The 12941-nt window shown below is 34.4% G+C and overlaps 1 protein-coding gene across 1 annotated transcript; it reads right to left on the reverse strand.

Annotated features, from left to right (window-relative positions):
• Positions 1 to 1929: 1929 nt before the first annotated feature.
• On the reverse strand, positions 1930 to 12030 carry LOC113229990 (heparan-alpha-glucosaminide N-acetyltransferase-like; the record flags this gene model as incomplete). Its single annotated transcript, XM_026463698.1, has 3 exons — positions 11876 to 12030; positions 4045 to 4249; positions 1930 to 2097 (listed from the first exon to the last, which is right to left on the reverse strand). Coding segments are annotated over exons 1-3 (465 nt in total), but the record flags the coding sequence as incomplete, so codon positions are not given.
• Positions 12031 to 12941: the final 911 nt, after the last annotated feature.

Consider the following 12941-nt stretch of genomic DNA (forward strand, 5'->3'; position numbering starts at 1 on the left):
AACAAAACAAACGGTGGTTTTAACCGTAACCCATAAAAACTCGGAATCACATATTCCAAATTTGTGAGTGATTAGTTTAAAGAAATTTTAAAAAATGTATATAAGAAGTATTGTTAGGAAATAGCAATTTTTTTATGGAAAATAGTGATAGATATAACAATAATACGAGAAATATATTTTTGACAGTTTATGTCTTAGAATAATAACGCATAGAATGATAGTTTCATATCAAACGAACTGTCACAAGTGATGCAAAAATCAAATTCAGGAAGGCTAGTTTTAGTAGCAGGTTAATTTTCGGTTTTAGTGAATATTTATATAAAAATACAAGTTGAAACGCGTTACTTCCTTGTGGAATGTGATGTTAGTATCTATTTTATGTTTGTCTGACGTATTTTTACACTCATTTACCGCACATTTCGTCATTTTTAGCTAAAATTCTGGAGCTGTTCGCAGTGCAAGTTGACCTTGAGCACTGAAGGCCCGCCCGCTCGTGTAGGCCCTTTGGGAGCGCTTCAATTTGCCTCACTTAGCGTGTGCGGGCTAGGTTTCTATGCGTTATTATTCTAAGGTTTATGTCTTCAAAAACTCATGAATTCATTTAAGATAGAGTCGACTAGCTGTAATTGATTTTTTCCCGTTCTCAATCGGTTCTATTGCACGGGGCGAGGGACAGGGACACCGGATTTATTTCAGAATTTCTTTTTTATCAAACGAAATTAAAGATATTTGGAAAATGTATATAGTATCGTATTCTATAAGTGTTCTCTTTACTTCAGTTGATATGGAAACATCGATGGTGTATCTAAAATAACTATTAAGAGCTCTCTTGCCAAAAAAGTTTTGATATTGGCTCCGCCCAAATTTGTGAAACAAATATATGCCTGAAGTTCGCATGACATGCGACAGATGTTGAATTTTGCGCATTAAAAGTACCAAATTCGTTTTAGCGGAATAACTCTAAAACTAAAGGGATTTAAAAAAATCCGTAGTGACAGTTGTCGATCAGCATAAATTTAATTAATTATCTAATTTTTGTCCTAATAACCTGTAGCATTTCGAGGATAAATTGAAAAAATGTGAAAATTAGAGGTCATTTCGTGATTTTTATCTATCGAGGAAACTTTATTGTTTTATGTTTCTGATTAATGTCTATGCTTGAATATATCGTGTAGTTACTCATACAATATTTTATTTTTAACTTTAAAGTGGATATACCCTTCTAAAATCAAATCGAAGATTAGGAATTTTTCCTCTGCTCCCTCTTAAATATAGCGGTTTTCTTGTAAAATTTCGAGGAAAGTTTGTGTCTTTTCTACAGTGAAAATTTTTAGAAATCGTGTTTTCACACCGTGCACTAATCATTGTATGTCTTCGATTTTTACTATATATTTTTTCCAAAGTGACTTATTCAACACTTTCACTGTTATGCGGAGGCAACCAAAGCGATTTGAGGTTGTATCAACAAAATTGTTTAATGTATGGCTCTTTCGACCCGACTAGACTTGAACCAGTGTTTTTACCTCAACGAGGCTATAGGTGTTACCGACCGATGCTGGAACAAACTAGTGGAGTAATTTCACAAAAATAATTGAATATCATGGTGGTCTAACATCCTGACATTCAATTTATTTAATTACTATTTGCCAAGTTTTATTGAGATTGGCTACCGGAAAGCGTGCGAAACCTGACTCATCCCCTAGTTTGCCACCCTTAGAGATGGAATATTTCCTTCAACATTTAAATGGGACCAATACTGAGGTAGCCTCTTTCCTATCAAAAAAGAATCGTCGAAATCGGTTCACAAATGGAGTAATCGAGTAACATACACACAAAAAAAAACAGTCGAATGGAAAAATAGATGAATCATTGAATACATAATAATAAAAAATTTTCTCTTGTTCTGTATGCATGTATATAGTAACTTACCCTGGGCGGTGTATAGTACTTTGGAGCGGTGAGTGCATAGAACCCCGCCGCGACGAGGTAGGCCACGGCGAGTCGTTGTAGCACACCCATGATCCGAAGCTCATGTAGCATGTTCGAGCCGTATATCGTATTCAGGGACATTCCCAGCAAGAACATGATCACTGATCGCTGAAAACGCATACGAATTCTAAACCGCTACTAAAAGCAAACTACAAAAATGTTTACATTTCTTTGATATGTTGTGAGATTCAAGTGTCAAAGTGGAAGAAATAAACAAATTATTATTATTACATGGCCAAGCAGCAGTAGGGCACCTTGTGAAAGAGTAGCACACAGAACTACTGTCATGTTACCTATATCTGCCGCCAAGCATTACCGCGTTCCGGTTTTGAATGCTGCTGGTGACGGGCGCCGTGACAGTCCCTCAGATGTTTTCGATTTAAAGTTCTAAGAGGCACTTGGTACAGGTGTAGCAGTAGGCGAACGACTTCTTCGTCCCGTAAGCGCTAAACGCCCAATTGGTTATGACACGAACAAGTCGTACACGCCTGTCCATAACACATAAGTTGGCAAGTCCCATGTGCCTGTAATTTCACCAGCACCCTTACCCTTCTTAACCGGAACGCATTACTACTTGGCGGCAGAAATAGGTAAATTGACTTGTGTACTTCCCTGGACGAACTCTTTAAATTACATGCTTATATTAATACATAAACATGCGATCTGTTAGCAGCATAATGAGTTTTAAAAAAAGATCATGTAGGTCATTGACTTACAATTATATGGACGTCGGGTCCGCGCTAAAAAGTGTCCGCACTTGTAAGGCGCTAAAATCGTATACAGAGCGCCAAACTCCGCTTTAGTCTTCATTTGTTCTACTGACAGCGCGATACTGCGATGACATTACAATTTAAATTTCGAATAGGTTGACTTGGGACATTTTTTTCGTGGTTTTTGTATTAGACCCGTCGTCCATTTATTTGTAAGTCAATGATGTAGGTACACTAGTTATGTACAAACATTTTCAATGTAATTACAACAATATACAAAGAAATTTTTATTACTCAACGCTGCGCGACACAGTCACTAAGTTGCTATTGTTCTGCTACTTCAAAATTCTTCCTACAAATAATAGTCTCTGAATGTAAACCAGGCTAGAGGCTGCGATTGCGGGTCACAGTATCGAATGAGATCGTTATAACGATGTCAATTAAGGTAACAATACCGTATCTATTGCTGCACATGAGTATCAGGTTAACATCGGTCTTAATAACGCAGCAATGAATAGCACCTGGAGAGAATCGTATAGAGTAAAGAACTGCTGTTTATCACGCGAAAACAGAATTTCCAATGAACTATGCCCATTTTAATTAGGCGCACGTATTGATCAAATTTAATAAGTATGTGAAAGATTGTATCAATATGAAATACATACGGAAGTTAGTTATGTAACAAGTGAGAACGTGAACGTGCTGAGAATTAAGAGTTCTTTTGCGATCTTACATAAACGTCATTAATAAAACAGTTGCCATACAGCCGAGATCTAAATTCGATATGTGGAAAGAAATTAACATTTGTGTGAGAAACGGCTATGCCTGCATTATAGTTTATGAATCGCACGTAGAGGTTAGACATCGCGTAACGTTTTACATAATACCGCAGGCTTGTAAAGGTTGAGATACATCCAGGGCAACTGGAGGAACCGGTTGTTGCAAATGCAAATTTATATTATACTTGTAGGTTTATTATAGAATTCGTTTATTGAATTTACCTTCACTGGCATTGCAAAACTTTAGTTGGTTCAACTATACGTATGCTCAGACCAGGTGAAAAACACGATTTAGGAAACAAAGAGAATGCTTAAGACCATAGAAAATGTTACAAAAATATTCTATAAAGTAATGTTTTGTTTTAGTTTTCCAACTTTGTTTTTCAAAACACGTATTAATAAAGGGTTTATTTAACTTATTCTGGTATCATTTTAAGTACTATATTAATATTTTCTATTACTAAATAGCGCTGGTACAGGTACAAAAAATGTGGCACGCTTGGTTTTCATACAGATCGCGGCACTTGTGGTGTCTATTTAGATACATGTCCGTGGCAACAACTTACCCTGAGAATATGTAAGCATATCTTCCACCTCGGGACGCCCTTTGCAAAGGCGCTCTTCACACTGAGAGGGATGCAAACGCCCATGATCCAAAGGAAGGCGGGAAAAACCAGATCGCCAGCTACCAGGCCGTTCCACGTGGCATGCTCCAGCCACCAGTACCCGCCTGCGCCGTCGTTCACAAATATCATGAAGACTATGGCTATCCTATAAGAAAATTGACTTATTATAGTGAGTTTCATTTTATATATTTTTTACATTTGGATGTGGCCTCAGAGGCCTCATCAACAAATAATCTCAGTACAGAGTACTAAAAAAACCGACCTCAAAAGTACGTGGAATTACGTCTATTTGCTAAGTTTTATTGAAATATCCCCTAGTTCGCCACTATACAGTATAGTGGCGAACTAGAGGATATTTACACGTACTTTTGAGGTGAGTAAAATGAAACTAGATGTTTCTAAACTACATTTTACAATTATTATCAAATAAAATTGATCCGTGTAACTATCAAGTTTAAATTTTAAATGCGTATCTCTTGCGTGCGAGTAATAGCTTCAATGTAATGTCCAAGCAGGTTGATATTGCCCTTTTTAACTCCAGTGTTGCATCGGTAAAGGGTCTTATTAGTAATTTGTTTTTTGCCGAGTAGGTAACAGCCGTTGGTCTTCCAATAGGTTAAAATAAAGTAAAATAAACCGGAACGCAGTAATACTGTAATTACTGCTTGGCGGCAGAAATAGGTATGGTGGGAGTATAGTCAAGAGCACGTCAAGCTTGACACTTGGTACTTTGGGCCGTTCTTATCGGAAGCGGCATAGAGTTGGATTTAAATCTTAAATGTCAAGACGTGCTTTTGACCCTGTATTTCTCTGGACGAACTCTTTCACAAGGAGCTCTACTGCTTCTGGTGAAAAAGTCCACTGTGACATTACTTATTAAAAAAAACATGTTACAACTTCTTTAGTCTGTTGAAGTGCGTTGGAGTACATGTACCATATACCTTCAATATGTTTGTATGCCTTATATTTGGCACAGTAAAACTATATTTTCTTTTACTACATGTCAACTTCTACACATCCTATGTTTTCACTTGAACTGGTTGAAGACCATCTCAGTCAGCCGTGACCACGGGACCTATAAAGAACTCGAAAATTTGATATGATCGAATAAACGTAATGTATGTATACTCGGTATAGATAAGAAAAAAAACCGCCCTCAAAAATTCGTGGAATTACATCTTTTTGCCAAGTTTATTGAAATCGGTTACCGGAAAGTGCGCGAAACCGGATTCATCCCCTAGTTTGCCACCCTTAGAGGTGGAATATTTTCTTCAAATTTAAATAGGACCACTACGAGGTACCCTCTTTTCAACAATAAAAAGTCATCATGAACCGATATTGGTTCAGAAATGCCGAATGCGAGTTATCACGTAACATGTATACAAAAAAAAATTACAAGTTTAATTGAGATCCTCCTTTTTTTTTTGAAGTTGCAAAATGTAGTGAAGTTGACATATTTGATTCTTCTTTGCAGGTTTTTAAGTCACAATTAAATTTGAAAACGGAATTGTGTGCTCATCATTATACTCCGTCCAGTCTAACCATTTATTTAGGGATTCGCTCTGGACCTTTTGGAGGGAAAAGTGTCGTTTTTATTTTGACTTTCAATTATTTTGTGAAATCTAGTTTAAAGTTGAATAGGATAGTGATATTGTGCCATAATCGAAGATTAAAACGCGAAATTATACGAATCTCGAACTAAAATACCCGTATCGGCCCGTTTTAAGGAATCCCGAGTCAATCCAAGCACGCCGCCTCAAATTGCCTATCCTCTTTGTGGCGGCCATATTTACAGAAACATAATTAAACGAAGACATGGCTCAAAGGACTTGTATCCAAGCCAAAATTATTAATTAAAAAAAAACCATTTATTTAACTTTTGACAGATCGAATTCTAATCAATTAGTGATGTCCTAATGCGTTTCTGATTCGATTTTTTATAACAATGGATTTTATTTATGAAGAAGTTTTAATCGTGATTGTGAGCGGGTTCCAAAAAGAAGATATTGTCAAATCATGTCGAATCATGGATGTTGCGTTTGACAATTTGTGTACTCAAGAATTAATAATTAATGTTAATGAGGATTCAAGTGATGATTCCTGTTCATAGAGAAGAATCCGATGACTAATTATAATAAACAGTGAGAATTTATCGTAATTATTAATAATTTATTTCATTTCATTATAATAATTATTTGACAGGTACCAAAATTTAACAACTTGAATAATCTTCGTTACATAATCTGTTGGCTCTATAAATATGGGAACTAAAGAGTACGTCGCTTCACTAAAATTAAAAAAGAAAAGAGTCCAGAAAGTAATTACGGAATTTCGGAGGCATGCATATTTCAAAAGTTAAATAAATAGTTGGACGGAGTGTAGTTGTTTAATCTTTCTTTGTTTTGTTTAACTTTGTTATAATTTTTTCATTATAGTTTAGTAAAAAAACTTATTTTTAATTGAGCATTGCTTGTCTTTGGTTATACCTTATACTTATTCACCTTTATGTACTTACAGGGAACTTTAGGCTTAGTAATAAGTTAAATGTTCTTTTTTTTTAATTTTATAATTGTAAATAAGAGATTCGCTCTGGACCTTTTGGAGGGAAAAGTGTCGTTTTTATTTTGACTTTCAATTATTTTGTGAAATCTAGTTTAAAGTGGAATAGGATAGTGCTATTGTGCCTTAATCGAAGAAAAACGCGAAACTATACGAATCTCGAACTAAAATACCCATATCGGCCCGTTCTAAGGAATCCCGAGTCAATCCAAACACGCCGCCTCAAATTGCCTATCCTCTTTGTGGCGGCCATATTTACAGAAACATAATTAAACTTCATGTTTAGGCTGATGGCTTTGCCAAAGCCTTAATAAATTAAAAAAGAAATTGTAAATAAGTCAATGATTGTAAAAGACTGTTTATTCCTCAATAAAAAGAAAAAAGGCGGTTTAAAAATAGTTTCCTCTCTACCGTGTAGCAATCGTGAAAAACCTAAGAGTTCGATGTAACAATTCTTATTGAAACATATCGTGTATCAAGGATTTATGAATGTCGGTCAACCGCTAACACCTTATATTAAAAACCGCTTTTATATGTAAGATAATTTGTAAGTGTATATCAGATTATACCCTATGCATTTCATAGTGTTTTTTAAATGAGACAGTATGGGGAAATCCGAAACCGGAGAAGATACAAGGAGGTCCTTGGAACCGTTTAGTCTGTTTTTGTGGAAACAATTTGGGTATGGTCAATTTTTTGGTCAAGCGTGAGTTGTTTGTCATATTCATAGAAATTAATAAAACTGATAATTTTTTTTAGTGCTAATCTACTCAATTTCATAAAGGGGTACATTTCATTGTATGAGATGAAAAAAATCGGGACAGCCGAAGTTGGTCAAATTTCATAAAATATTTTTCATACAAAATTAATAAAATTGTCTATTTTTTGCTGATAGACTCAGCCTCTTCTAATAATGATTTTATTGCATTGGAAGGCAATAAACGGGAGCTATCCCAGAAGCAGAAGTTGGTAAAATTTAACAAAATGTTATTCATTTTGTATGAAAAAACTTTCTATTAAATTTGACCAACTTCTGCTTTCCCGATTTTTTCTTCCATACAAATAAAAACATACTTATAAGAAACCGAATCTATTATTTTAAAAAAATAGGCAATTTTATTCTTTTTGTACGCAAACTATTTCAAATCACGCAAATTATTTTATTATTTACCTACTTCGGAGGTACCGATTTTTTTGTCCCGTACAATGAAATGATCCCTTCATGAAACTGAGTCGATGGGCAGTAAAAATACTGCTCAATTTTATAAATTTTTATGGACAACTCACGCTGGACCAAGAAATTTACAGTGCCAAAATTGTTTTCACAAGAAAAACAATTTTGCTTTGGGTAATGCCGCCGATATCAATAGAATCTTTGTCCTGCAGAAACGTGCGGTTAGGGCAATTTACAATCTGGGCCCCAGAGTATCTTTGAGATACACAGGTAGGTCAAAGTACATCCACGAAAATGTAATTTATGTTAAGAGGAATAGTAATCTCTTTATGCAAAATTGTGACAGACATAACATTAATACGAGGAATAAAAATAAACTAGCTGTTCTTGGTAGTCATCTTCACAAAGTGACAAATTCATTTAAGGGGCAATGTTGGTTGGTAAGGTTGATATACAAAATTTGCCATTTACGAGGTTTAAAACTATAGTGAAACAAAAACTTTATACTAAAGGTTTTATATTTATATTATACAACTTCTGCGTACTTGGATGACAAAAATCCGTGGTAGTAACCCGTTTAGCTCATGGAGGTAGCCTCGATCTCTGATGTTTGGAAGCAAGACAAAAAATATATTGTAAATGTTGAATGCGTACAAATGTTATTTACAAAGAGCAACCCCTAGTGTTTCTTGCTCTTTCTTAGGGGAATCTGCCTTACGAATGAGCGGTAGAGTTTAACCAATGTGACGATTTCAAGTGTACTAATGCTTACCTATGGAATAAAAAAATATAAAATAAAACAAAAAAAATTATTTTGATTTTGATTTTTAATAGTTCCTAAGACAGCTTCTGCTTCTCCTATGATTTCGGATTGCCTCATACTGTCCCGGTTAAAAAAAACAATGCATATAAGCTCATCTACACAAGCACCCGTGAAGATACAGGAAAGATAGAGTCCAGTAAAAGATGCAAATATAACTGTTACGAAATTTAAGACAACAAATGTTTTGAAACATGAATATGTATATTTAATACAAAAGGTAACAAGCAACCGTAGTTTGCAACAGTTGGTATCTCATTTCCGGTCAACAGGTGCGTTACACCGATGTTCATCGACGGTTTCCCCATTTGCCCATAAACTCGGTGGCTTGGAAAACAAGCCGTGATGCTATTAGTTTCACCTATTATTCCATTAAATGCACAGCAATGACAACGTTAGCCGACTGCAAAAATAACTATGTCAAACAACTGTGAGCTGTACTTGACGTATTCAAGTCTGTAATTATCAAGTTCATTGATGATTTTCTTATTTCCCAACGTATATTTAAAAACGCGGTGGCACGAAATGACGTATTTTTATACGGAATACTAAATTTAGAAAACATATATGAACTGCAAATGTAAGTTTGCTGAACAACTAGGGTATCGCGCACTTTCCGGTAACCGATTTGAATAAAACTTGGCAATTTTATTAACTAATAATAATTTTATTATATACACGTACTGTTGAGATCGCTTTTTTTTTATGAAAAAAAATTATAACTTTAGTCACTTCGATATTGTAAGCAAAGGTACATAAAATTGAAAAATAACAATTTAAAATATTCTCAGAAAAAGATTGGCAGATTTTTGTAGCTACTTGTTATATACGAATATTTTTTTTAGTTTAAATATATTACGTTATGAGTAAGTTAATTATTTATTTTTTACCTTCTTAAGTTGAATGAAATAATAAAGTTAAAAAAACGAACATTTCCGGGCTTGTTTGAAATAAATTCCATATCTACAAGTTAAATTTTCAAAGCGTGTAACATAAGGACTCGACCATGTTTCAGTTTGGGATTGTAGGTAGAGTTCTTTTAGTATTAATAATAGAGGTGATATGAACTCACCTCTATTATTAATGAACTAAAGAGATCAAATGACGCAAGTCAGAAAGTATTTTTTTGTAAAGCCGACTTCATTTCTTACAATTGCACAATGTGTAAACAAAGAAGCCGTGATTGTAATTTTTTTCTTCAGACTTTAAAGTAAAACGTCAAATGACAAATGACAGAAGATTACTTTTTAAAAGGCATTTATTTAATGTGGTTTCGCTATGGACCTTTTGGAGGGAAAAGTGTCGTTTTTATTTTGACTTTCAATTATTTTGTGAAATCTAGTTTAAAGTGGAATAGAATAGTGCTATTGTGCCTTAATCGAAGATTAAAACGCGAAATTATACGAATCTCGAACTAAAATACCCGTATCGGCCCTTTCTAAGAAATCCCGGTTCAATCCAAGCACGCCGCCTCAAATTGCCTATCCTCTTTGTGGCGGCCATATTTACAGAAACATAATTAAACTTCATGTTTAGGCTGATGGCTTTGCCAAAAACTTAATAAATAAAAAATATTTAATGTTTGGAAACTCTGCCACATTCAAGTTGTATTTTTTTAAAACAGATTGTGTAAAGATAGAAATTTTACTTTTAATATGTACTAAATAATACGAGTAAAAAATAACGTAATAATTATATAAACGTAGCAAAGATATTCGAGAATTTTATTTTTACACTATTTTTTAAACCAATTTGCTTATAAATAGTCTTAATGAAATGGCGCCTGAATCATTGTCAGCGTAATGCTAAAAAAAACGTGAAAGTAAAAAAAATAGTCGCAATTGGCGCGATTATCATCTTCTAAATTTGAAAACGTCCTCTCTCCGTTGTTGAACTAAATCCCTTTTTTACTCTTCAATATCGAGCAATTAAAGCTTAAAATGTAATTTCTTGACCCTTTTTTAGTTATAAAGAAAAGATATAATCATAGATTGTCATAGGTTTCTAGTAATTCTGTTTTTGTGCCTGCTCAAAACATTCATATTACTGAAGTAGGAGGTTTACGAATTTAGACGATATGCAGCTGGTACTCAGGTACCACGTATGTACGTTAATTCTTTTTAAAATATTTGATTTCACTGAGATTAATTAGTCATCAAATAGTAATGTCTATTATTGACACAAATCACCATTTCTGAACTCAGTTTAGGTGTGTTTGGAAAGAATATGCAATTTTAAATCCAGATAAAATAAGTTTCATACCCAATGTGTAAAAAATCGCGAAATAGATAAATTCATCCTTGGAGATTTTAGGCTAAGGCATCTAATTAGCCATATTGCCAGACATTAGATTTTTATTTTTCTTCAATAATTTAATATTCTAAAACTTTTAAGAGAATTGTTTTGTTATGTCGTTGTTAATTAATTGTGTTGTTGTTGAATATTATAGCATACAAAGTCAATTTAAGAAAAAAAGACGCCATTTTGATAGTTGAAAGGTCGCAAAAACCGAAAAACTCGCTAATTATTAATTCGCCGAATAACTTTACAAATATTTATGACGCATAAATCCACACTCTATTGTCTTTACACCAACATCTATTGCGTCATCTGAAACGTATCCGTTTGTACAATAAACATCGACGGGTCAGGTAACCTTTGGATAGTTGAACCAAGAAATCTGTAAGGTCTTAATTATGCAACTTAAGATGAATATGGCGTACAAACAGGTTAACAAGTGGCACGGTTAAAATTTGAGAATTATACCAAGAACGTTTGCGTGCCAAGGAAATAAGGTGGCAATTCAGCCTGTCACTTCTTTATCGTAAAATTTTTTTAAAATATTGTAAAATTATAAGATACGAGTAGTATAAGAAATATTCATTTAAATAAATAAAAAATTTAGACAATTACAAAATGTGGTTTTGTAAACCACATAAATAAAAATATTCATTTGTCAAGTTATGCAATTGACTGAGTTTCGATGTAGCGTACTTTCGATGTAACATACTTTCAGTCTAGCGTACCATCAATATAACGTACGTCCCATCGATTTGGCATACCGTCGATTAACGCCCAGATGATGTAACATTTTCGATGTCACGATCATTCATACTGCAATTTTCGGTATTGTGAATCCAGGCCCCTTAAATAGATACCAGCGCTAAAATAATTTTCTTCACTATACTCCAATGCTTGTCAAGTTTAAATTGTCTTACCCTCTAAAGGTATCCAGCGCGCGAAGCCTTTGTTGTATAGCCAGCTCCTTGTCACCGTAGCGCAATTTGCCGGTCCGCCTTACTCTGGACATAATCAACTTCCCGATGCCATACAGCACCCATGCTGTGGCAAGAATTCCCAGCAGTAGGAGCAGAGCTGATAACAAAAAAATTAGCTGAAAACAAGAGCTGAATATTTAGTAGCTCTACCTCACGCTAACGGAGAAAGAAAACATTGTGATTACACCTGTACGTTGCAGAAGGTTCACCAGTCTTCGAAGAAAGGTTGGTGGCAATAATGATGGTCCGATATTGCCATCAAACTTTTCCCGTACTAATACGGTTCATTTTGCTCGGACCGAGTGGCAGGGACACTGGCTTTATATCAGAATTAATTCTGTTGCAAACGTAATAAAAGCTATTTGAAAAATGTATAGGTACAGTGTTCTATTTAGTTCAGTTGATGTTAAAAAAAAATCATTGGTATATGTAAAGTATCCATTAAATACATTGAGTTACAATTATAGGGACGTCGGGTCCGCGCTAAAAAGTGTCCGAACTTATAGGCCGTTAAAATCGTATACAGAGCGTCATTCACGCTGTAGTCTTCGTTTGTTTGACTGACAGCGAAGCAAGCAAAATTAGACAGTACTGCGATGACATTACAATTTAAAAGCTTTTTCATATTCCTTTACATGTCACTACGTTTAAATAGGTTGACTTGGGACATTTTTTTCGTGGTTTTTGCATTAGACCCTTCGTCCATTTATTTGTAAGTCAATGATTGAGTACAACGGTTTTCTTGTAAAATTTCGACATAAGTTTGTGTTTTTTTTTTCTACCGTGAAAATTTTTAGAAATCGTGTTTTGACTTCGTATACTAATCAGTGTATATCTTCAATTTTACTATATTTTTTCCAAAGAGTTTGATTCAACACTTTCACTGTTATGCTGAATCAACCAAAGCCATTTGAGGTTATATGGACTTTTAACGAATCCGCACAATAATCGGAAATTCATACCCTTGGTTTGATAAAGCGACATGTGATCATACGTCATAAGTCTT

This window comes from Hyposmocoma kahamanoa, unplaced genomic scaffold (assembly GCF_003589595.1).
Source record: "Hyposmocoma kahamanoa isolate Upper Pololo Valley unplaced genomic scaffold, ASM358959v1 100355, whole genome shotgun sequence".
Classification (NCBI taxonomy): Eukaryota; Metazoa; Arthropoda; class Insecta; order Lepidoptera; family Cosmopterigidae; genus Hyposmocoma; species Hyposmocoma kahamanoa.